At 37.7% G+C, this 22797-nt stretch overlaps 1 protein-coding gene across 1 annotated transcript in view; it reads right to left on the bottom strand.

Annotated features, from left to right (window-relative positions):
- Positions 1–1360: 1360 nt before the first annotated feature.
- Positions 1361–22797, bottom strand: part of RAP1B (RAP1B, member of RAS oncogene family) — a 30212-nt gene continuing 8775 nt past the window's right edge. Inside the window, exons 2-8 of the mRNA XM_085220976.1 lie at positions 13101–13185; positions 11636–11704; positions 8893–8949; positions 6816–6956; positions 5332–5475; positions 3746–3861; positions 1361–2604 (exon numbers count right to left, since the gene is read on the bottom strand). Of these exons, the coding sequence (XP_085077102.1) occupies positions 3775–3861; positions 5332–5475; positions 6816–6956; positions 8893–8949; positions 11636–11704; positions 13101–13157 (555 nt within the window). The 5' untranslated portion in view covers positions 13158–13185 and the 3' untranslated portion in view covers positions 1361–2604; positions 3746–3774. The remainder of the gene's footprint in view (positions 2605–3745; positions 3862–5331; positions 5476–6815; positions 6957–8892; positions 8950–11635; positions 11705–13100; positions 13186–22797) is intronic.

Here is a 22797-nt window from a genome sequence, read left to right as displayed (position 1 = left end):
TGGGAAAGCATAGAGTTTCTATAAATTTTTAACTTCCCTGTAGCTTGATCAAAACAGACTACTCCTAATGCTGAGGCATTGTATGTTTACTACTCCACAGAGCAACCAAGAATGTTTCAGAACAGAGCTTTCAGTACAAAGCCTGACATTCCTTATAATCAGTACTTTTTGGTTGGACACTGAGACCAAGCAAAGGCCTCCTGTGATGTTATCCAAGAATTTTCTCTTTCCCATCTACTGCCACCTGTACAGCTGCCCAGAAGAGAACCACATTAAAAAACAGAGATAATGACAACTGGGACATAAAAGCATTGTAAAAACTGAATAAGCAGATGTTGAAAGTGAAAGAAGCAAAAGGAGGAAAAATACCTTCCTCCTTGACAAGCTAATCAGTATCAAGGTTAAAAGAAAAAAAAAAAACAACAAGAACAAAAAACACTAAAGCACCCACTGCTCAAACCTAACTTGCCCTGGGGACCAATCAGAAGGCAGAGTGTACCAAAATACATTTATGGGGATCAGCCACATGTTCTGATAAAGGGGAAGAAATTTCAGTCTTAATTCCAACTCTGCACAGTGAAAGACTATACTACCTCCATTAAAAAATGGACAAAAATACCAGCAGGATGGATCATATGGCCTCTTTAATTCACTTTGGGTAGTGAAGTAGCTAAGGCTGGGAAATTCTGAAATAAAACTGAACTGATTTGATTTTGCAGGAAGGAATTAGAACAAGCTCTGATAATTCCGTGCCAGAGAAAAAAAGAAAGAGGTACCAAGTATTTGGGCGTGACAGTTTTCAAAAGCACAGTCAAGATCAGGAGATCATCCATAGTCCATGCATTCCACTTTAGATCTGTTAATACTGTTGGACTGTGAAGTCTGCAAAACTACACTTAATACTTCAAGAATGCTCTTCTGCATATTTCCCTGAAACCAAACAAATATGGTTTAATCGTCCAGAAAAATCATGTTTTCTCCCAAGATACATATTTTTTCCTTTAATTTTAACAATGAATTCTTCCTGGAAAGAAGGAAAAGAACAGGCAACATATCCTTAGTTTCCCAAAAAAGTCACTGCTGGTCTACTTTTGAAAACACACTTTTCTGTAAGGGAGCCAGTCTTACATTAGAATTTCAAATATTCCGTGTCCAAAGCAGTAAATGAAGTTTCACTCAGAAATTCTTCTGCCCTAGTACACGTGATGCTATTACAAGAAGTATCTGTGGCATGTATTTGTCAAAAGACAAAGCAGTAAGTGTTTCTTTTCATCATATGATGTATGAGTCTGCACTGTGCAAGAGGTCTAGAATCGATATTTACTAACTCTACCAAAACACAAAACATTCAAGTAGTATATAACTGTAATGCAAGCCCTTGCATGGCAATCCAAATTTATTGAACTACTGATGCTAAGTCATACAAAATTGCACCACTTTAATTAAGGCTTTTAGTTTACATTTGGCCACCTCAAAGCAGTTGTAACATTAGGTTGGTCAATTTAAATACTGTGGCTCCCTGTTGGATATACACACAATCTTTACACCCAAACGTTAATGCATACAAAGCAACAAGGCATTGTTAAATAAATCAGCAAAAAGTTAATTACTGCAACTTAGGCCCTGTGACCAATTACACATGATTAAAATTACTTCCCACATTCACATCCACAGTACTCTTCCACCATTTAACATCTCAACCAAAACGTTACACATGTAAAACAATCACTAACAGGCAAAAGTACTAAACCTGTATATTTGGTATTGCAAATACACTTATGCATGAGCAAGCAAGGGAATTCACAGTGAGAATCTACAGCTGCAGAAGCCCGAAAATGATTTACAAAAAATTGTTAAATCATTAAAAAATCGTTTTAAAATATACACTTCTTGTTGTAGACCCCCACTGTACACACAACTATAAACATTGTTCCCTATGTAAACAAGGAAAAGGAAACATACAATAAAAGGTTGAAAAGTCTGGACATTTCCTTCCCAACAGATATTAAAGGCCATGTCTTTAGTCAGACGTTATACTGAAAGGACTCTTAAAGACTAGATCACTGTCTCCACAGGTTTTTCCTAAAATTAAAAAACTATATAGCTGTTGTGTTAATCAAAGCGCTTTTGTACAATACGATGATGATGATCCTGTATTTCTTTAAAAAAGTTACAATAAGCTACAAATACCGATGAAGCAAAGTTATCTGGAGTAGTCTATATAGGAGCTCTTTGGACTTTCTTTTATTATGCTAAAATAGTGGTGCTTTTAGGATTTACATTATTGTACTCTCCAATAGAAAGTGGGGATTGTTGAAGTATACAGTACACAGTTTTCATACATGTACAACATTGGTGGATGAACAATGTCTCTTATCAGTAATACTGGATGTAGGCTCTGGTTTTACCAGTTGCATACACTTAGAATATTTATAAGTAAAAATCTCTCGTGACACTGGAAAGTGATTAGAATGTGCAAACTGATGTAGTAGCTTTCATCCATTTCTTAAAGGGTACCACCACAGGAAAGTCCATTTAAGATGTTGGTAGGTTTAATAAAGTTGGAATGCTGGCACTGTTGAATTGGGCAACAGTTCTTCAGACCTGTAACAGCAAAATGAGAAGTTAACCATGACAAACAGTTATTACTCTCTAGTTAAGAAAACTGAAGCAGGAACTAGCAAAATTCTTAGTGAATATGCTCAGAAAATAACCTGATTGCTTTTCCTCTACTAATATAATCTCTACTGTACATGCACAATAACAATAAGTGAAACTGAGTTGGGATACACGTGGTAATCCAAGCTGAACTATGGAAGCAATATTTGATGGGCAGTACTAGTTTGCTTACACTAGGGCAATTCCAGTGGCTTTGAAAGTGCACTCACACATTTGGAGAATCAAAGCTCTTAGTCTGAAAGCCCTGTTAAGGAAAGGCAGCAATAATTATTCTCAGCTAATGCCTCTGGAATCCTCTTGGTTTGTCAGTCAATAAAGACCTCTGCCATACTAGGGCTTGGAGAGGGAAAGGAGGAAACAAACTGTTCAAGAGTAATTTGTAGGGGAAAAAAAAAAAAAAAAAATCACAACTAACTCCTGAAAAAACTTACTGAAGAGGCAGGCTGAAACTTGCATGAGCCTTCAAGAGCATTCTTAAAGCACGGGTTTAGTTAGGCAGAACATCAGCAAATTGTCAAAGAATGGGAGATTAATTTAATAACAGTAGCTCCAGGTCAAATATTTAGAGTGTTACAATGATCCCTTCACCACCCTTTTCCCAATGCAACCACTAACCATATCACAGCCTACAACACATCCACGTAGTCCAAAGAAAACAAGGAATTTTCCTGCAACACCGTGCAAATATGAGGATGAGTTTAAAGTGGGTAGTTTGCATACTAAAACATCAATATTTCAGTGTGCATTCCTGATAATTGAGCTCTTGCAGTATATTCTATGAGCCTCCAAAAAACAAAAGTTCTGCTTCCAAAAGCTAAGTGTTGGAAGTATCAGAACAAGTGTCATTAATGGGAGTTTTACGAACACCTTAAAGCTTGAAAAAACTTTTGTATCAGTATGAATAGTGCATCTTGCACAACTTCTGTAGTTAAAAATCATAAAAGCTTCAAGATATCAGGAATTTTTTAATGCAGTTCTGCACAATAGAAACTACAAGTGTATTTGCTTGCTTCATTTGTTTTTTAAAGTCAAAACACACAAAACTGAAAATTTTAAAAAGGTTTACCTGGCTCAGAGCTACAGTACAGCTATGTATTAAAGTAGCTGACATGATGACTTTTTGCGTGCTTTTCCAGGCACTGGAGTTTTTCTGTTAATTTGTCGCACAAGGTCATAAAAGATCTGTGAATGTAAACATCAGTTGGTTACTGGAATGAAGAAGATTCCCTCACAACCTTAACTCTTCAATCTTATTTACTCAGATACTCAAAGATCTCTACTAATATTTAATTATCATGAAGCTGGAAAGCTAAGCTGCACGCTTAACGTCTACTTTCTGCTGAAGATATTTGATCTCTGGGTGAAATTTACCTGAAAATAACAATATGCCATCATGATCAACTAGCATACAGTATTACTTCCAATTAATTCAGCAGTCTCTACAGAACTACAACACTACATTTCCTAGACAGGTAAAGTATAAGACTCACACTTTGAGTCTCCTTAGAATTCTAATTAGACTACAGCTTTGTGAAAAAGCTAATTTAAGACAAATCTAGGCACTGCAGTTAAATAGCAGCTGTTTTGTTCATAATTGACATTGTGCCAATTATTTCTGTATCTCTCAAATCAAGTCCTCACACTCAAGCTCTCCTCGCAGTTTTTTAGGGCACTGTCTGCAAAGGCAGACAAACTATCCAGTAAGGGCTTTTTAGTATTTGATGGAAATAAGCTCCAGTTTATTAAACATATAACTTTGGAATTCAGCAAATACATTTTTAAGAACAACTGAGTAGTTTCCAGAAAATCCTAATTTAATATGCATTACTCATTTTAAAGTCAGCTGTGCATAAAACCACCACACATTTGATTACAAGTCTTGCACAGAGGGCCTTTCAACTTGACTGACACTGCCAATAATATTTTCCAGCAGACACAATGAACTGCAGGGTTTATAATAAAATTCAAGCCATTCCAGAAAGGTAAATATTTAACAGTCTTTTTCTAAACGCTTTTTGCATCAGACTCTTTATGCTGATACACCCCCACTGAATAAGAAAGCCTATACTATGGCATGTCCTAAAAATGCATAAATGCATGTGCTTGATCAGGTGCCTAGATCCTGCTAAATAAGTAGGGAGATACAAGAGATGTTTTTTTTGTGAGTTTTATTTTATTTTTTTGCAGAGCACCTATTTATTTTTTCCTCTCCAATCATCTACTTCTGAAAACTTAGTTTTTACTCTTACCATCTCAAATAACTTAACCCCATTAATTTTAAAAGATTGAGCTCTTACAGGTCTTTTTGAGAAATAGATAGCCCAGCAATGTGATCTCAATGGATACAAATTTGTATCAACCAGGGAATTTAGTATGAGAAGCCTGAACCGAACACAAGTATTTACCACAAACTCCTACAATTTGAAAACTGATTATATGAAAATTAGACAATTTGAAAAAGTTTTAAAGTAAAAGTGAACCATATCCCTTGATATAAATTAATCATAGATTCTCAAAATAACAAGGTATACTTTTGTCCATTATAACCAATGTTATTTTTGATTTTTTCTTGCCGTATGGTAACATCTAGTTAACAAAATGTTGTCTCATTCTTATCTGCCACCGTTCCATCACACAGGTATCATGCCTTACCTCATTAACATTTATCTTTGATTTTGCAGAAGACTCTAAGAATGCACAATTATTCCATTGCCTTGCTAGGTTCTGACCTTGTTCCTTTCCCACAACTCTTTCATCTTCCAAGTCACACTTATTGCCAACCAGAATCATAGGCACCTAAAAAACAATATCAGCAGAGAAATCATTAACAATTTGGAAAAGCACAATGTAAGATACCTGACTGCCAGCATAATTGAGTTCTGGTATAACCAAAACTTAAGCTTACACTTCTGTGAAGCTTCAAAGTGACTGCATTTTCTTTTGTGTCTGCCATTTAGTATGGAGCTGAAAATGGTTGGGTTCATACAAACCACTTATTAAGTAAATTTCACAAGTACTAAGTGTTCTAATGGGATTTTACTTTCACATGCTTAGACATCGACTGTTAAAATTTAAAGGCATCAAAAGTCTACTGATGACTCAGCTACAAGTCTTCAACATATTCAAAAATCCTGGCATGGATTTGAAGACCGAGAGGAACTTTTAAGAAATACAATTCCAAATGATACAACCCAGGAAAGCTTATGCTAATTTCTGAGCTACATTCATTCTGGTTAAGATTTTAAATATCCCGGGAATTATTCTGATTTTAGTTCAACTCTGTACAACATTAACACTAAAATAAGAAGGCAGTTGTTAGGTTTTGGAAAGAAAAGGTGTGCGAAAGCTAAATCCTGCCTTAAGATACATTTGTGATCTCTGAGATAAAAGATTCCACCAGCAGCTTAAATAAGATGAGCATACTTAAAATGATCACTGCTTATTCCCCTCCTCTGCCTAGTGCCTCAGCATGCAAGGTATTTCTGATAAAAATAGTTTTATAATGTTTGAAATGTTTATAATGGTTTTAGAATGTTTGAAATTTGAAATACCTTTCCTTTTATTAATGGAAAAAGTAGTCCCTATCAAGGTTAGGATTTTTTAATCAGTTATAAATTTGCTTTAGCTTCACTTCATATCTTAATAATGCTAAGGGCTGCACGCTGAAATTGTATGGAAACAGTATGACTAAACCTGCTCACAAGAATGGACAAAATATAAAGCTACAGAACACACAAGTTTGAAGCTTTCAATACAGTCTTCTGGAAAAATTTAATTTTGTGCTTTCAAAATACCACAAACAGTGAGAAACACTGTAGGCTTTTTTAAACTTTGTTATATAGTAATGGATGTAAAAATACAGTTGCTTTAGACGTGTTGCTGCAGTCCTAGAGAATAAAGTTCTATATAGTTTCAAATTAAGCATTTTAAAAGGTAGAAATTAAACAATTCTCTTTATTGAGTACATGACAAGTTATGGTTTTTTGCCTGTTCTGCCTCAAGAGTTGCATTTCTTTACTATGCGTCTGCTGGTTGATTTCTTATCTAAAGCATGAAACCTATCTGACCAAAGTGTAAACACCACAACAACTGCAATGAGAACTCCACAAGACTTTAGCATTTAGAGAGATGCTTACATCATCAGTGTCTTTGACTCGAAGAATCTGTTCTCTTAGATCCTGTAAATCATTAAACGTAGACTGTGCTGTGATGGAATATACTAATGCAAAACCTTGTCCGTTTTTCATGTATAGGTCTCTCATTGCTGTAAACTGTTCCTGTAATTAAAAAGAAAGGTACAGAGCTTGCATTAAATTTGCACTTTCCTTATACAAACTGCCATCTACTTCAGGTTACAAACGTTTTACAAGTATGATGCATTTGTGCTCTCCCCTTTTTAAACTAATATTTTACTGTTTTATTGTATCCATTAAAGTAAATTAAGCCACTTCTAAATAAATCCCAAGCCTGGAAGATTATACAGGCTACAACATCTAGATATTGCCAAGGGCTATAGCACTGACAAAAAAAGTCATCACAGAAACTGAAATAATTTGAAAAGAGAGAACAAGTACATTGTAGATTACAGATGTTGCATTCCTCCTGGATCCCTTCTGTATCAGTTCTTTCCTGTCTCCTGTTTGTTCTTCAAAACACATTGCAAAGTAACTGCATCCCTAGTCAATCTCCGTTTTATATTCCAGACACTTCCTATGTTAAATCCTACTTTCATTTTCAAGGAGATTGAATAGAGGATAGAGATGCTCAATAGACTTGTCACATTTTCTAGACTTCGGTGAAAACAGTGACACTGCATATGAAGACTCATTGGTGCACAACACAGCAGCAGCATTAGGACTTGTCCCCGACTGAAAGCTCTCACTAGTATGACTGGAACAACATTTGCCATACTCATCTTGGTGACTTAGCTATCTTGTGATTCATCAATCACTCATCAAGTCCAGGAGCTAGTTCATCAACTGAAAGTACATGATCACAAACTACAGCTGTATTCCAATCCAGCTATTCCAGGTCATGCAGCTCTTCCTAGTGGAGCGTAACTAAGTGTAATAGGATTTACAAGGCTAAATAATGGAAACACTTCAAAGTTCTGTTTGTTTGCATGTCTTCAGCTTTAAAATCCAGTAATATTTTTTTTCTTTTGGAGGAGCGGGACTTAATTTTATACGCAACTCCTCCAAACTTCTGGTTTCTTTTATAAGTCCACCTCTTTCATGGCTGGACGCAGGGAACACGCTAATCAAAACCTTATTATATCTCCACTTTTGTGATTAGAGGCAAGCACTAATGCAAAACAGGGACATTGTTTTCAAAATGACACAAGACATTTAGGTAATAAATCTGCAGCTGAAGTGGTGATGTCAGTTTTAGGTTTATAGGGGATACCAATTATCCACATACTAAACACATACTGAGTTTTTGCATATATGTACTCAAGAAGCCTATATTTTCATATACAAGTTTTCTTCTACATCTGTACCAAATACTACACGTGAGATGAAAAACACAACCTATTACAAGAGTATCCACTCAATTCTTCTGTAGTTTTACACAACCGTACTCTGCTTTGCAGTTTCAATAGACGATTATGGGATCTGATTGTTATTAGAGTTCAAAAAACTCTCTACAAAAATCATACTATCCTCCAAGGGACGTTCACTGGAATCAATGAGAAGAATGACTAGTTTCAGTGTATTTTGGAACAAGACAGGAAAAAAACATGAGTAGCATGCAAAGGGTAAGCATAAACCCTATGCTTTGAGTCCCCATAAGGTGACTAAAGAGATACTATTCCTGTCCCCATGTCAGGAGTCCATCTCAGGCACAAGAGAGAAATGAGAGAAGAAAGTATGTATTATCTACAGCAACAAAAATCAAAGCCAAGTAACCACTGGGCCTAAATTTGTCTCTGGACACTGTAAATTTAAAACAGCAGCAGAATCACTTTTAAAAGTGTTCAGACTGATATTTCTCCTATTAGATCACAGGAAACTTGCAATTTGTTTTCTATTGCAACACTCTAGTGCGAAGAACAAAACCTCTGTTAAAGAACAACTTACATCCAATGTATTGACCATGGTTACTCTTTTGCAAACGAGGAAGGAAACCTGTCATTATTTATACTAAACTCCTTACACTTTCTGAAAGCTTTAACACTGTACAGCAGAACTTGGGAAAACTGGTTTTACTTACTGTTCCTGCAGTATCTAAGATTTCAAGCATACACTGTTGCGCATCTACTTCAACTTGCTGTCAAGAGAAACAGAAGTGGTTAGAGCGCTTCCTCTTGTAACTCTTTAACGCTACTAACAATTGTGTGACTTTATAAGCAGGTTCATAATGCATAAAGTAACAGTGGCTTAAGAAGTTTATATGGATATACACTCTGAAACCAGCAGGAAACAGCCTTCTAAAGAGCCCCAGTGACATTTTCAAAAGCAGCTTCAGCAGCCAAGTACCACTCTGCAAAGTGATTAAGAATTTTTGATTATTAAAAAGGAAGGTTGCTAAATTTGCAATATCAGCAACTAGCACAACTGATTTCTATTTGTTCCAAGTATCATACACAGATAGAAAGAAAAGGTGAATGTTACAAATCTGAATTAGCACACTAGTGCTCATTCGATTACGATTTAAATCACTAAGAGAATAAGTGGTATACAGCATATAATACACAAAGCAAGCCAATAAGTATACTTTCACAAAATTAAGCCTTTAGAGATACTAATTAAGAAACTGAACCAGCTTTTAAAAAAAACTGCATAAGTGTAAAAAAGGCAGATCAATTTCCACATCCTTTTCAGAGTTCCTCTGTCAGTTTCAACTAAAAAAAAAAAACAAAAAACAAACAAAAGAGGCTGTGAGGGCAGCAGAACACAGAAGTGCCCTCAAACTGTTTCAGGCTGGTTGCCCACATTTTTTTTTCTTTGCATCTGCGCACAAAATTCCTGGTTAACTTTAAGCTTTTCTTTTATAAGTAGATTAGAACTTCAGGGAGGAAAAAGTTATTTCCACTCCTCTCACACTTCCCTCATGTTCCCCAGGGATGGAAAATTCCTTCAACAGTCACTATTTCAGCATAGATTGCTGACAAAGAAAGTCAGCTAATTAAGCAGCATCCATTCCCTTCACGAAGAAATATTTGGGGAGTAGATCAAGTCTGACTTTTAAGACTTCATGCTCAGTTATTCTATCCATGCTCTTTTTATTTCTGCTCAAACTTAAAAATACTTCAAGCCACATCCTCTCAACTTCAAATACTTTAAATTTCACATGAGCAATACAGAATTGCAACTGCTCAACAAATGTATTTTAAAACTACCAAGAAGGTTAGGACACTAACTAGAGTGAGGAAAACATCATGAAGTATCATCCACACTTAAGCAAGACTTCACCTTTCTGATTTGAAAAGAATACAAACATATTTCTCTTTGTTTCAGGACCAAAACTAAAATGAATATTGTAAGATCACCACTAAAAAAAAAAAAAAAATCATTGTCAAAACACAAATTTTCTTGAGATAACTTCTCCAGCCTCCATGGAAACAGCCTGTAGATAAAATCATCCAGAAAACATAACAAATTTAATGAGACATGAAGACTGTGAGTATATAACAAAGGAAACATTTCACTTTAATACAGCTTGTGCATATTTTCGGAGTCATTTATTGCAAGCCTTTGCTGGGTCAGACTCACTGACTATTATGATTCCACAATTCCTGTTCATCTAACATAAAGAACATTGTTACTTTTTTTTTTTGCCAGCACTGTCTCTTTAATAAGACTTTTGTATGCTGAAAAAAGCTCTGAGCATATAGGCTTTCAGACAGAGCTAGATTTCTGTGAGGTCAAAGAAAACAAGTGTGAAATTATTGTTTTGCTAATTCCTCTTCTGTTCAGAAGAAACTCCAGTAACTACACACTGCAAAGGCTGCTAAAGCAGTCTCTGTTCCACTATCAATATTGCCCCAGAGCTGAAACAGGAGGCCCTGCTCAACCCACCCCTATCCATGGTTTGTGTATCTTGCCTTCCTTGCACAGACACCAATATTTCTGTGGCCCCTCATGGTGAGAATCAACACATTTGGAAAGTAATTCAGCTAAAAAGTAATTCAGCTAAAAAATGAACAACATTAAGAAACTGACACTGATCTGCTTCATTAAACAGTTAACTCTTTTGTCAGTATTCCAGATGTGAACTGTCTTAGCTGAGAATATTAATCATGGTCTCAGTAAAAAATGAGCAATGTGGAGAATTCAAGATGATGCACGCAGAGTCAGACCTCTCAGCCTGTCATGCTGAGGATGAGAACAGAAACTAACAGGTCACTGTTTGTTTGCTTATGATACGTTTGTGTCAACTTATTAATAAAACAACCCATTTAATAGAACCGTATCAAGCATATCAGTGAAACTGTTAGGAACGTAGTACATTGCTGCTTGCATTCTGAAGGTGAGACTGAATTTGGGTTTAGTATATTTTCTTAGTACCAAAGAAGTTTAAGAACTCTGGAATCCAGGTCAAAGTCTACCTGCAGATCCTAACTCAATACATAGCTGTACATACATATCCATGTAAACTCATATAGGAAAATAATAAAAATAGAAGTGGTAGCATATTAGTAAGCATGAAATTATACATTTATGTATAAAATATTTTTTTTTTAGTATTTCAGTGTTCCTAATTCCAACAATAAAATTACCACTTTTTCCTGACTAGCTAGTAGGTATTATGCTTAAACATTAAAAAGCTAGCCTTGCATTACTCCTCTCAGGCACACTTTTTAAAAGCATCTTTACATTTCAAACTTCAGTTACCAGATAATATATGACATTATCAAACACACCCTTTTTAAAGTAAAAGCTCTAATGCTTGACAACATCTACAGCAGCCTGAAGTATTAAAGTTTCTTAAGCATAAGAGTTTTTACACTTACCTTTCTGTAGGAGTCTTCTATCGTAGGATCGTATTTTTCAACAAATATTCCTTGAACAAACTGTACAGTCTGCAACACAAAAGTTCTTCTAAGGCCTTCTTGTATAACATACAGTGCATACAAAAAGATAAAAACTACCGTTCTAGGTGTATATTCAGTTATCTATTGCATTTTGGAAAGCAAACTAAGTGACAGACAAGTATAAGTTAAGTGAAATAACAGGAAGCTTAACAGGAAGCTAGAGGTATTTTCTTATGTGATTAAGTATTGTCAGGTAAAATAATATCACACCTTCTAGCCACTGTCACAGCATAAGAATTAAAGTACACATTGATTAAAGGTTTGTCTAACTATTGGAATCATTATTAGTTGAAGAGGTTACTGTACAGCTGAATGGCTTCTACATTTGTATTCTGAACCACTGCATCGTTCATTGTGCACATCTTCAAGCACAGGAATTACTCAAAAAACAAATGCCAGTATTTACTAGCCTTAAATAGACTAAGATATTCCTGCATAACTAGCACGTAGGACAATTTTAGCACGAGTGGAACTTTAAAACTGGCCAATTAAGAACAGACATGTTCAAATCCAGAAATGCTACAGTAAAATAAGAACTGTGAAGTGGAGGAAAAGTTATTTCACAATCTAAAATTATTTGTCAAGTAGGTCTTCCTTTAGGAACTCCTCTGTAAAAGAGTAATTCCTTCACCCTCCAAATATTTAGATCTTACTTTCTGATAATGTACACAATTTGTACACAATTAAACTGAAAGATGTGAAGTTCTCAGGTGGGCTGAGACCATCTCATTTTGTGAACTCCTTTAGTGCTAATGTAGGTTGATACGACTGTAACTTCTCTGTATTAATTTAACTGAAATGCACAAGTTCCTTGGTGTATGGTCATCTATCTGCTGTAGCTGTTCACTTACTTGCAAGCAAAGGTGTTGAAAACATGCTAGACAAATGGACAGAAGTATCTGCACTTAAAATAAATTAGTGCTTTAGAGACTACTATGGAATATTACAAACAGTACCCCAAAGAACTTTATACAGACAGAAGTTAGCAAAGCCAGGCACACGCAAGCCAGTTCACCCTGCTGGCCTCCCAAAAGAGCTTCATTTCCCACAGACCTATGGCCAGTCTGGTAGTGAAGCCAGAGACTTCCAATACTGCAGTGGCTATACATTTCACTGTGAAGGATATGCAAAGGTCTGACCAAGCACCATCAACCAAACTCATCCAGAAATAACAGCGTGCACAACTGCACCAATGGAGGTGAATACACCCAGAAAGCAGTGGCAAGCATGCTGCAAAGAGTGTACTTATTGTAACCGGAGCCCTCAGCAGCCGTTACTTACATTTATTTGTGCTCACTCACATGAAAGTAATAGGGGTTAACAGAAAACGTCAGAGAAAGATGAAGATGCTGGAAATATGCTTTAACTGCCTCACAGTACTTACCAGAGCAGACTTTCCAACACCTCCAGAACCAAGAACCACTAGCTTGTATTCACGCATGGTGCAAGAGAGAAATCGCCCTCAATACCTAAAACACACAACAAGTTATTCACCAGCTTTGTTCATCAGGACTGCTATTTTAGCATTACTACAGACACCGTTCTCTTAAATGTGTAAGACACAAGCAGTTAAATACCGATATAAGCTATTAGATACCATTATAAGCAGGATGTCATTCAGTTATTACACGATAAGGAAACTATGGACACTTAACGACAGTAGTCATCAATGCTACTTCCCTTGCACTACACCAAAGAGTATCTCTAAGTTTTTCTTTTTAACAGGACTTTAAGACTTAGAAGTTTTCATCCTTTATTCGCAGAGAGGAAGAATTAGGTGTAGAAATTAATTTGCTCCTATTCAGAGATAATTCTGTCACAGCACCCCAGTCAGTGATGTGTTCACCAAACAAGCGCGCACAAGGTCTTCTAGAGGAACCAAGCCACAGGATCTCCCTGCAATAGTCACAACAAGCACTGAAGTATTTCATAGGGTTCTCAAGATCATTCTTTCACGCACAGAAGTTGTCTGCACTATGCATCTTGCAGCAACAGACCTGAATCATTATATCCCAGAGTCACTCAGATACCTGAGGAGACTGCAGTTTTACAAACACATTTACAGCATTGAGTTTACCAGGTAAACTGCTGCTGCTATTGCTCTATTACTGCAGAGAACATTCAATACCTATGGTATTGACGCAGACCTTCTAAAAACATTTCTTAAGTTTTCAGAGCTATTACATATCCCTTCCTTATCCAACCCCCCAAACTTATGTCATGCTGCACAAGTTTTTCTAATTTCACATGCACACACATGTAAGTGATTTTACTCATATAAGCTGACACACATGAAACAACATCTCCACTTTCCTCTGAAGAACTGCAGCATACCACTGATATCATCAGTGCTGGCTAAAAAAGATGGATGGGAAATTTCTTTCAGGAACAGCATCTCTTTAATTCCTCATAAACCACAATACAAATCTCAGCCAAAGTTTCTATTGGTTCACTCAAAATTTGTTCTATATCCAGAACGCACAATCACAACACCGCAATTCACTTCACTACATTTGATAAAAAGGATTCGTGATTTTTAAATACACAGTGGTCATCTTCAAACCACCAACTCTTAATGAAGGGACAATAAAATGCTGGAAACCTTCAGCTAAATAGTACATTCTCTATCACATTAGAGTTCTGTCATAAAAGGAAAATTGAATAAACCCTATCATAGCAGAGCTAACAGTTACCCTTAAAAAGAAATGATTATCCAAGAGGAGGTAAGTGGGAATTTCCTCATTCTGAAACATTTAAAAGCTAAATTATTTGCAGAGAGACTTGTGTAAGAAAATTAAGCCAACCTCTTCCCAGGAAGCAGGCATTTTTCAGAAAAAGAACAGCAGGGTCCCAAAAGTTAGTTGGAAAAAATACAAAAACCAAATCAAACACACAAAAAACAATGAAAACATCTACATGAAAACCACGTGCTTAAATCTGAGAACTGATTAATGTTCTGCTAGATACCTAAAGCAGTTACAATGGCTGTGGTTTAAAACTATCTTGAAGCAATCAAAACACTCTGAGACCATTCCTCTCCAGCAGGCCAGGAGTTCCATGCTGGCTGTCTGCCTGCCTATGGCTGTCTACTGTGTCTGCTTGCTCACCTTCACTGAGAACTAACCTGCAGAACCAACACAGATGCTGGGGCCTGGTTTTGGGTCTCAGTGCTCAATAAAGAACCCTCTGACAGCCCTGCAAACAGCTGAGCTAAGAGAACTGCTCCCACTGCCCCAGGAAAAAGCTCTCTGCTCTTCCTGCACGCACTCCAGCACTCGGCAGGCTGACTTACCTGCCTTCACACTTCCCCTGCCATGGAAGAAAAGTTGAGAGGCAGAAGCGAGGCAGGACACACTGCTCATCAGCAATGCCCTCATACCTAACAGAACAACTTCTCATTCTGCCCTTTGAAAGCACTTTTCCTATACCAATCCATTCACACCATGTTTATAATCTATTTGGCACCATTGAAGACGTTCCATAAGACCTACCGAGCCATACGTACCAAGCCTCGCTGTAAACACCAGGAAAATGCTGCCCAAGGAGGTTGTGGATGCCCCATTCCCTGGAGGCATTCAAGGCCAGGCTGGATGTGGCTCTGGGCAGCCTGGTCTGGTGGTTGGCGACCCTGCACATAGCAGGGGGGGTTGTAATGAGATGATCATTGTGGTCCTTTTCAACCCAGGCTATTCTATGATTCTATAAGAGGTATCATCTCTAATTAATGAAATGCACCTTTAAAACTCCTGACAAATTAAGTCTGCAATTACTTTACCTGTCACTGCCTTAAAACAAACATTCAGTTATGCCTTTATTTTTGGAAAGGTGTCACTGGAATGACATAAGACACAGTGGGTGTAGGGGAAATCCCAGCACTGTAATCTGAGTGAACTGCAGCAATTTCGCTGTCTTGCAAAGAAAGGTTTGAGCAGAATTTCTCAGTATTCAGTCTAAAGTTAGCAACTAAAAGTAGAAATGTCAGTAACAAAGGCTGACAGTAATTCAGAAGTAATAGAACTTAAGCAGCATATACCAAATATCTGTTTTACTGACTGGTTTGAGTCATTGGTGACTTCCAGCAGAGTTTAATGCAAGCCAGGGCTTCTTCTGGCAGCCAGGTTTGGAAGCTCAGTCCTACATATCCAGCTGCTTTACAAGACCCAGGAGCTGGTTTCACTACTTTTAGCACAGTACGTAATTGAAGCACATATATGCGATCACAGCTTGGTCAGCCAATCCTCTTCATCCACAAAATACCTAAGCAAAAAGCTTTAACGTCTCTGTACATGTATCAACGACTGCAGCATGCTCAACAAACGTTTCTCTGACCTTTTCTCCCAATTCAGGCAATGAGCAACCAAAGTGCTAACTTCCCCTTCCCCATGACAACCCGTCTGCCACTTACACAACTACTCCTTGACTACCAAAAGCACACAATAATGCTTCAATTATACGCACCCACAGCCCCTATACAGCCCAGCAGTAGCTGGACATTTCTGCACTGCTTTACTGTCAGTCCAGCCATGACTTCTTGGAGCAAAACACAATACAACCTACTCCTCAATACACTTTAAGATTAACACGGACATCTCTGGAGCACCGCATGAAGCAGAAGCAGCACCATCCGTGTCCACTTAGCTCTACCATCTCACAGGCTCTGAATAGCAGCCCTGATGTCACTTCACCTTTCTATTAACTGCTAATAAAAGAAGGGCTTTCACAACAAAAGAATATTTTTCTGGCTACAGAGCTTTGCTTCCTCAGCTAACAAACTACCAGCTTACAGAGCAAGAAGCTGCTGGTCTGCCATGCTATTCAATGCAAGAAAATCTTAGTGCTTCATTTTCCAGTGGTCAGCATGCTGTTGGCTACAAGCGCGCCCAGCCGCCTGAACTAGGACACCAGTACTGCCTGAACTTGATTTTCCAGTGATTCCTGACCAGCCTGACCTGACTGTGCTCTAGCTCAAACTCATCCTTCTGTACCTCATGTTGTACTAACTGCTTGCATTTGAGACTTGGTTCCTACTTTCTTTTTCAGACTGAAACAACACTTTATTCCGGAATTAATACTATGTTCAGCTCCATCTAGTGCTGACATGGTTTCCTACTGACTCATTTATCACAAGTGATGGGAGAGGAAGAAGATGGAAGATGAAGTATGAAAGAGAAGATTTAAGCCATAAAATACCCAATCATTCAGTTACCCTGATAGCATTTGAAATAACATAAGCCGTTAAGCCTCATGCAAGCCACTAACATAAGATGTTCCACTATTAAAAGCTATGCACACTATGAAAGCCTGAAACAGAAACTCAATCTCCTGGTGGACTGATGGCCATCTATGCCTGATTTTTCTTCTCCTCTATCTTCTCTGAAACATACATGAACAATAAACAGCTTCTCCTTATACAGTCTTTCCCTTGCATGTCATGTGTTTTGTTCTTCCTCCTCCCACCATAACAGGGAAAAAAAAGGAAGTTATTGGTGAAGAGCATGTAAATTAAGAAGCCACCTGCACTATCAAGACAGGAGCTGAGAGCAGCACCTCAAGAATAGTTGCCAGATTACACTAACCTGACATTTCAGTAATACTCCTTCATTCTAAAGCTATCAGTCTCGAGAAATGGATGTACTCAGGAAGGTGCCAATAGAAAGGAAGACAGTATAGTAGTTAGCTGAGCCATAGGTAAGCAAAAACAGGATTTATTGGACAGCGGATCATAAGAAGTACCCATAGAATTACCCAACAAGCAGATACAAATCATTACAAACTTATTCAAACTAAATAAACCACGTAAGTTATTTGAATCCCTACCTTCCCACTTCTCTTAAGGAGAGTATTTTAATAGAAATTTACATTGCTTTGAAGGCTGGCCACCCTTAAAGAGACAAGCCTTTGAGAAACAGGAGCAATGCCAACTTCCCTCGCTTTTTTGTTTTTCTAACTTTAGGCAGGACAGTGCTGTCAACTGTGGTCTCTATGTGGGCACTAAAGAACAGGAAGCATCCAAAAAAAAGTAAAGGCCTATTTTCCAGCCTTAACTGGAAAAAATATTGGCTTTGAACAACTGAGAAGAGTTTTTATATGCACAGCTACTCAGCATAACTGAATCCTGCTGATGTCTGGTGCAAGTTTTAGCTAGAAAGGAAAACTAGGAAATCTGCTCTTCTTCAAGAAATAATATTTTCACATGAACTGGACTCTAACACTACATTGAATCCAGAGTCCCTCTAAACTACAGAGCTCATCTGGGCTCTGCAGTTAACAGAGGTGATGTGACTTCAGTAACTGCCTTGCACTCTTCCTGAAAGGTGGCTTTACCAGTCTGCCCAAGTCTGAGCAGTCTCCCATTTCTCAGTATTACTTCCTCTAACGTATACCATTAATGCACTAGTGTTACTACACCATGCTTTCCATACATCAGCCTACTGTATGTAATGTAATACATGCATTAATACATTAATAAGAACACTAGAAAGTGATAACTAACTCAAAGATGACAAAGGAGCATAGAAAATTGAGAGTAAACAAGAGACTTCTTTAGAGGAGAATTCTTCCTAAAGTAGGAAGGCTGCTTGCTTCACTCTAATAAGTGTGCCATTCAGAAGTAAAACATCTGAGATAAACTGTGAGTAAGAGCCTTTTATGCACATGGATGGACACTTCATCCAACAAAGATGCTCTCTGAAGAACAAGCAGCTATGTGAAAAAAAACAACCACCATTTGAACAGAAGGAAGAAAGCAGAACAATCCGCTGAAACAGAAACATTTTAAAGGGTTCATGTCTTTCAAGGATCCCCAACATGGAACTCACAATCAGTTTTCTACCCTGATCAGATAAAGTGGGAAAAAAATGGCTTTTGAACATTTTCTTAGACATGTCTCCAAACAAAAGCAAAGCGATGGTCTTTAAGATGGTCAAGGAAGAAAAAAATGCTACTCTAGTGATGAATGAAGAAGTTGTATGCTTACTGTTTGTAAAGCCTTCCTAGAAAGCAACTACACAATAAAGAACTTCAAGAATTTAGGCAAGATTAAATACCATTTGAGGCATCTGAAAGGAATTTGGCTTGATACAATAGTCACAAAAGCAGGTTTGATTTTTTGGGGGGAAAGCAGTGTTATAGGGGTAGAACTTAGTTTGCTGGTCATCTTTCAACTCCTTCAACTTCAAATTTTCTTTTAGGATTTGTTACATGTCTGAGGAATGGAAAAGCTAATCGTTTAATCTCTCCAAGTGATATTAAGCCAAATGAAGTTGTAACTGGAGCTCAGCTCCAGGCCAAAAAAGGATCTAAATGCAGTCACTCCTTGAAGATATCCCTGAGACAGACTTATATGAACTAGTTGTTCAAGCATGGAATTAAGCAAATAGCCCTTACAAGAACATTATCATTCTGAGAGCTTTATAGGCACCATAACTCTGGTTCAGACCTTGGCATTCTGGTTGCATTGTGAAGCTGCAGTATATTCACTAAAATTTTCATAATGCCTTTGCCTTTGCATATTTATCTCTTTGAAAGAAATATTTTGAACAACCTTGTGAATAGTGCTCTTAAACTCCTCTTAATTGTTTCCATGAGAAAAAAGTTTCAAACATTAAAATGGCAGATCAAGCAAATTAACTTTACCTACCTGCAGTCACCCATGGAGAAATTCACCAAGGAAAAAAGAGATCCTACTTCTCAGAGAGGGGATATTGGTCTGGGACAGTACAGGTCAGTGGTCAGACATTTGGAGGAACAGCTCTAGCTCATTCAGAGGATCAGGTCACTGACTAAGATCAGAGGATTCCATCTTCCAACAGAAAATGCTTCTCACTTCTGGTACTGGCTAAACCTAAACCTGATTGCCTGTACTGTTCAGGTTCCACAAAACTGAGTGTTCGCCTGGTTTGGAACCCTTCTCCAGGGAAAGAGCTGGTTAGAAAGAATGTGTGCTGTTCTTAACATTCCCCAAATACTTACATGTAAGAGAAATACAGAATTCTTAGCCCTCAACTCCAAGCCAGGGAGAGATTTCTCAGAATTATTTTAGTGCATAAGCAACACCCTGACAACAGAATCCAAAATGGAAACCAATTCACTTCCACTAACTTTTAGATGTCTTAGGAATTAAAACAATTTAATTTCTTGCTCAAGAGGGTAGGTGATATCTCTTACAATAGTTAAATTAAAATACTCCAGAATTGGCTGTCACACTTATTTATAGAAAACAGTGCTCTGAAATCAATTTTAAAGACAAGATACAACAAAAAAAGTTGATAAGCTCTAATTAAACATGTTTATACCCAAGACCCTGGGAAGTAGAGCTATTCTATTACTGACACGGACTCTTTGGAAGCAAGTGAGTTATTCAGTAAACAATCCTAAAAATCTTTATTTCCAGTTTGTGATGGCTTCTTGTCTCAACAACAACAAAAAGTATTTCAGAAAGAAAAAGATTAGCCAGATAGCTAGCTCTTCTGGGCTTTAAGGCAGCAATTTTCCTTGGACAAAAATATTTCTTCAATTATCTTCAAATATTTTAACTGATGCCAGAGAATCTTGAGAGCATTTTCAAGAAGCTGCCTGCATCCAGTAATGTGAAGTCATTCTAACTACTTAAGAAGAAAGCATGGGAGCAAGTTACTGCGCATGAACAGGGCATGGAGATTTAAGTTATTCCCCGAACAACTCATGGGGATGCTTATCCTACAGAGACAGCTTAATCAAACCTCCCTCCCATCACTGATGGCAACTACTGTGATCAATACAGCACACACGGGCAGCTTCCACAAAGGAGCTAGCATGTTAACATCTGAACAGTCGTCCTCAGCCCCCAAAGTCAGAAGTTAGCTCCCAGCTAGATCTTTGAACACAAACTTGATGCATGTTCTAAGGATGCAAACTGATGGCTGGAGACAAAGAAGGCTGAGCAACTTGCAGTGTTTTCATACAAAGAGTAAAAAGCAGGACTGTTGCTGTTGTTTTCAAAATGAGCAAAGCAACATACAGTAAGTTACTCTAAATTATACTGTTCCAACACTGAGTTCAACTAGCAGCTTCGTGCAAAAATTCAAGTATGTCAATTAAATTTGAGTCCCTTTTAAAAGCTATATTAAGTCTATTTAAGACTTAGTTAGAATTTGTAACATCAGATTTACTCTTATTTTTGGTAACTATTCGCTGCAATTCGCTTTCTTCCAATTTCTGTAGCAGTCACCATCCCCCTCAGAAGCTGTTTGTGCATGTTCTACCAGTCTGACTTCCAACTACAGTGATGATCTCAGAATTCCTAAAAAAAGATGAATTGCAAATGTTTTTGACGCTTGCTAAGAAGAATCCAGGCAGACAGTAAGGAAAAAGAATACTCCGATTTTTAAAAATATTACAAACATTAAATTCAGAGAATGCATAATTACCACATTGTAACACTCTGCTAGGCACAAGCTTAATATTCAACTACACAGCAAGTTTCGAGAGCTCAAGACAGCAATTCACAGCTGTAAATTGTCTCTACTGTCACCATGGAGAAGAATCAGTGTTTGGCTCTAAAACTTGATTAATGGATTGCTTAATCACAGTGTACCTGATGCACCTCCCACTGCATCCTTCTGATTAACAGCAGATAGAAGCATTTGTTTCTCCCTTAACTGTCCTATCTGTTACAGGAAATGTTACCTTTTGAGTTACAAAAGCTGACAGAAATAGCAGGACTCTAAGTAAGGTGTGCAGGCTTTCAGAGCTGAGATAACTTCCCTCATTTAAAAAAAAAAAAAACGTCTCCCCAGTTGGAAAGTTACTTCAAACAAACAAACAAAAACCAAACAAGCCTGTCAGCTGGTTTAAGAGACTCAGCTTTGGAACAAGGCATCTTCACTTCTGCCCCAGAAACAGACCTGTCCTCCAATTCCACATGGTGCTCATGTTACACGTGGCGATGCCAGCTCTGCTCTGTGACACTGCCTGCTGAACCTTTAAGGCCTTCTCACCTTTAAACATAAGGAAATGCACAGTCCAGCTGCAATTCCAGTACTTCCTGAATCTTTGTTCCCACTGTTGATTTTTCTTTATAATCTACATATAAAACATACACTGGGCAAAGCCTGAGCTAGCATTCTCATATGCCAAGGTATGACTACTTGCACTATCCTCAATATTAGACATTTGGTTTAATCTGGTTTGTTCTGGGACCCCCAATACAAAAAGGACATGGAGCTGTTGGAGCAGGTCCAGAGGAGGGTCACAAAGATGATCAGAGGTCTGGAGCACCTCCCTTAAAAAGACAGGCTGAGAGCTGAGGCTATTCAGTCTGTAGGGGAGAAGGCTCCAAGGAGACCTTACAATGGCCTTCCAGTACCTAAAGGGGGCCTACAGGAAAGCTGGGGAGGGGCTTTTTATAAGGGCATGTAGCAACAGGACAAGAGGAAATGACTTTAAACTGGAAGAGGGTAGATTTAGACAACATATTAGGAATAAATTTTTTACTGTGAGGGTGGTGAGACACCGGAACAGGTTGCCCAGTGAGGTTATGGATGCCCCCCCCCCCCCCGGAAGCATTCAAGGCCAGGCTGGATGGGGCTGTGAGCAACCTGGTCTAGAGGGAGGTGTCCCTGCCTGCAGCAGGGGGTTGGAACTAGAGGATCTTGAAGGTCCCTTCCAACCCAAACCATTCGATGATTCCATATACAGATCTTCTTCTTAATCACATCATATTGTTATTAGCCTCTTAAGACTGGCTGGTATAGTTCCTTTACATACAAATCTTCAATAACCACCTGAAAATGTCATAAAATGTCACAATCCCTTGAAAAGTTAACAATATCATAAGATCCTGGAAAAATCATGTATTTCAAAATACAATTTATGACAAGTTGCGTGATTTACAGTGTCTGTCTCTACTGCATGATTTACAGTCACTTTATTACAAACCAGGTTAGTAGCCCAAGATGTCTTTCAATTCTTGTACATCATTTTAATTATGGTTAAAAGTTTTAGCTATTGAAAGGACACTAATCCTATGTAAATTGAGAATATTAGGTACTAGCAATCATTAACAGGAACAAAAATTAGTTCTTCTATGATAAATGAACCAT

The sequence above is a fragment of the Meleagris gallopavo genome, chromosome 1, assembly GCF_905368555.1.
Source record: "Meleagris gallopavo chromosome 1, MGAL_WU_HG_1.1, whole genome shotgun sequence".
In the NCBI taxonomy this organism is placed as follows: Eukaryota; Metazoa; Chordata; class Aves; order Galliformes; family Phasianidae; genus Meleagris; species Meleagris gallopavo.
This window is presented reverse-complemented; position numbering and strand designations above follow the sequence as displayed.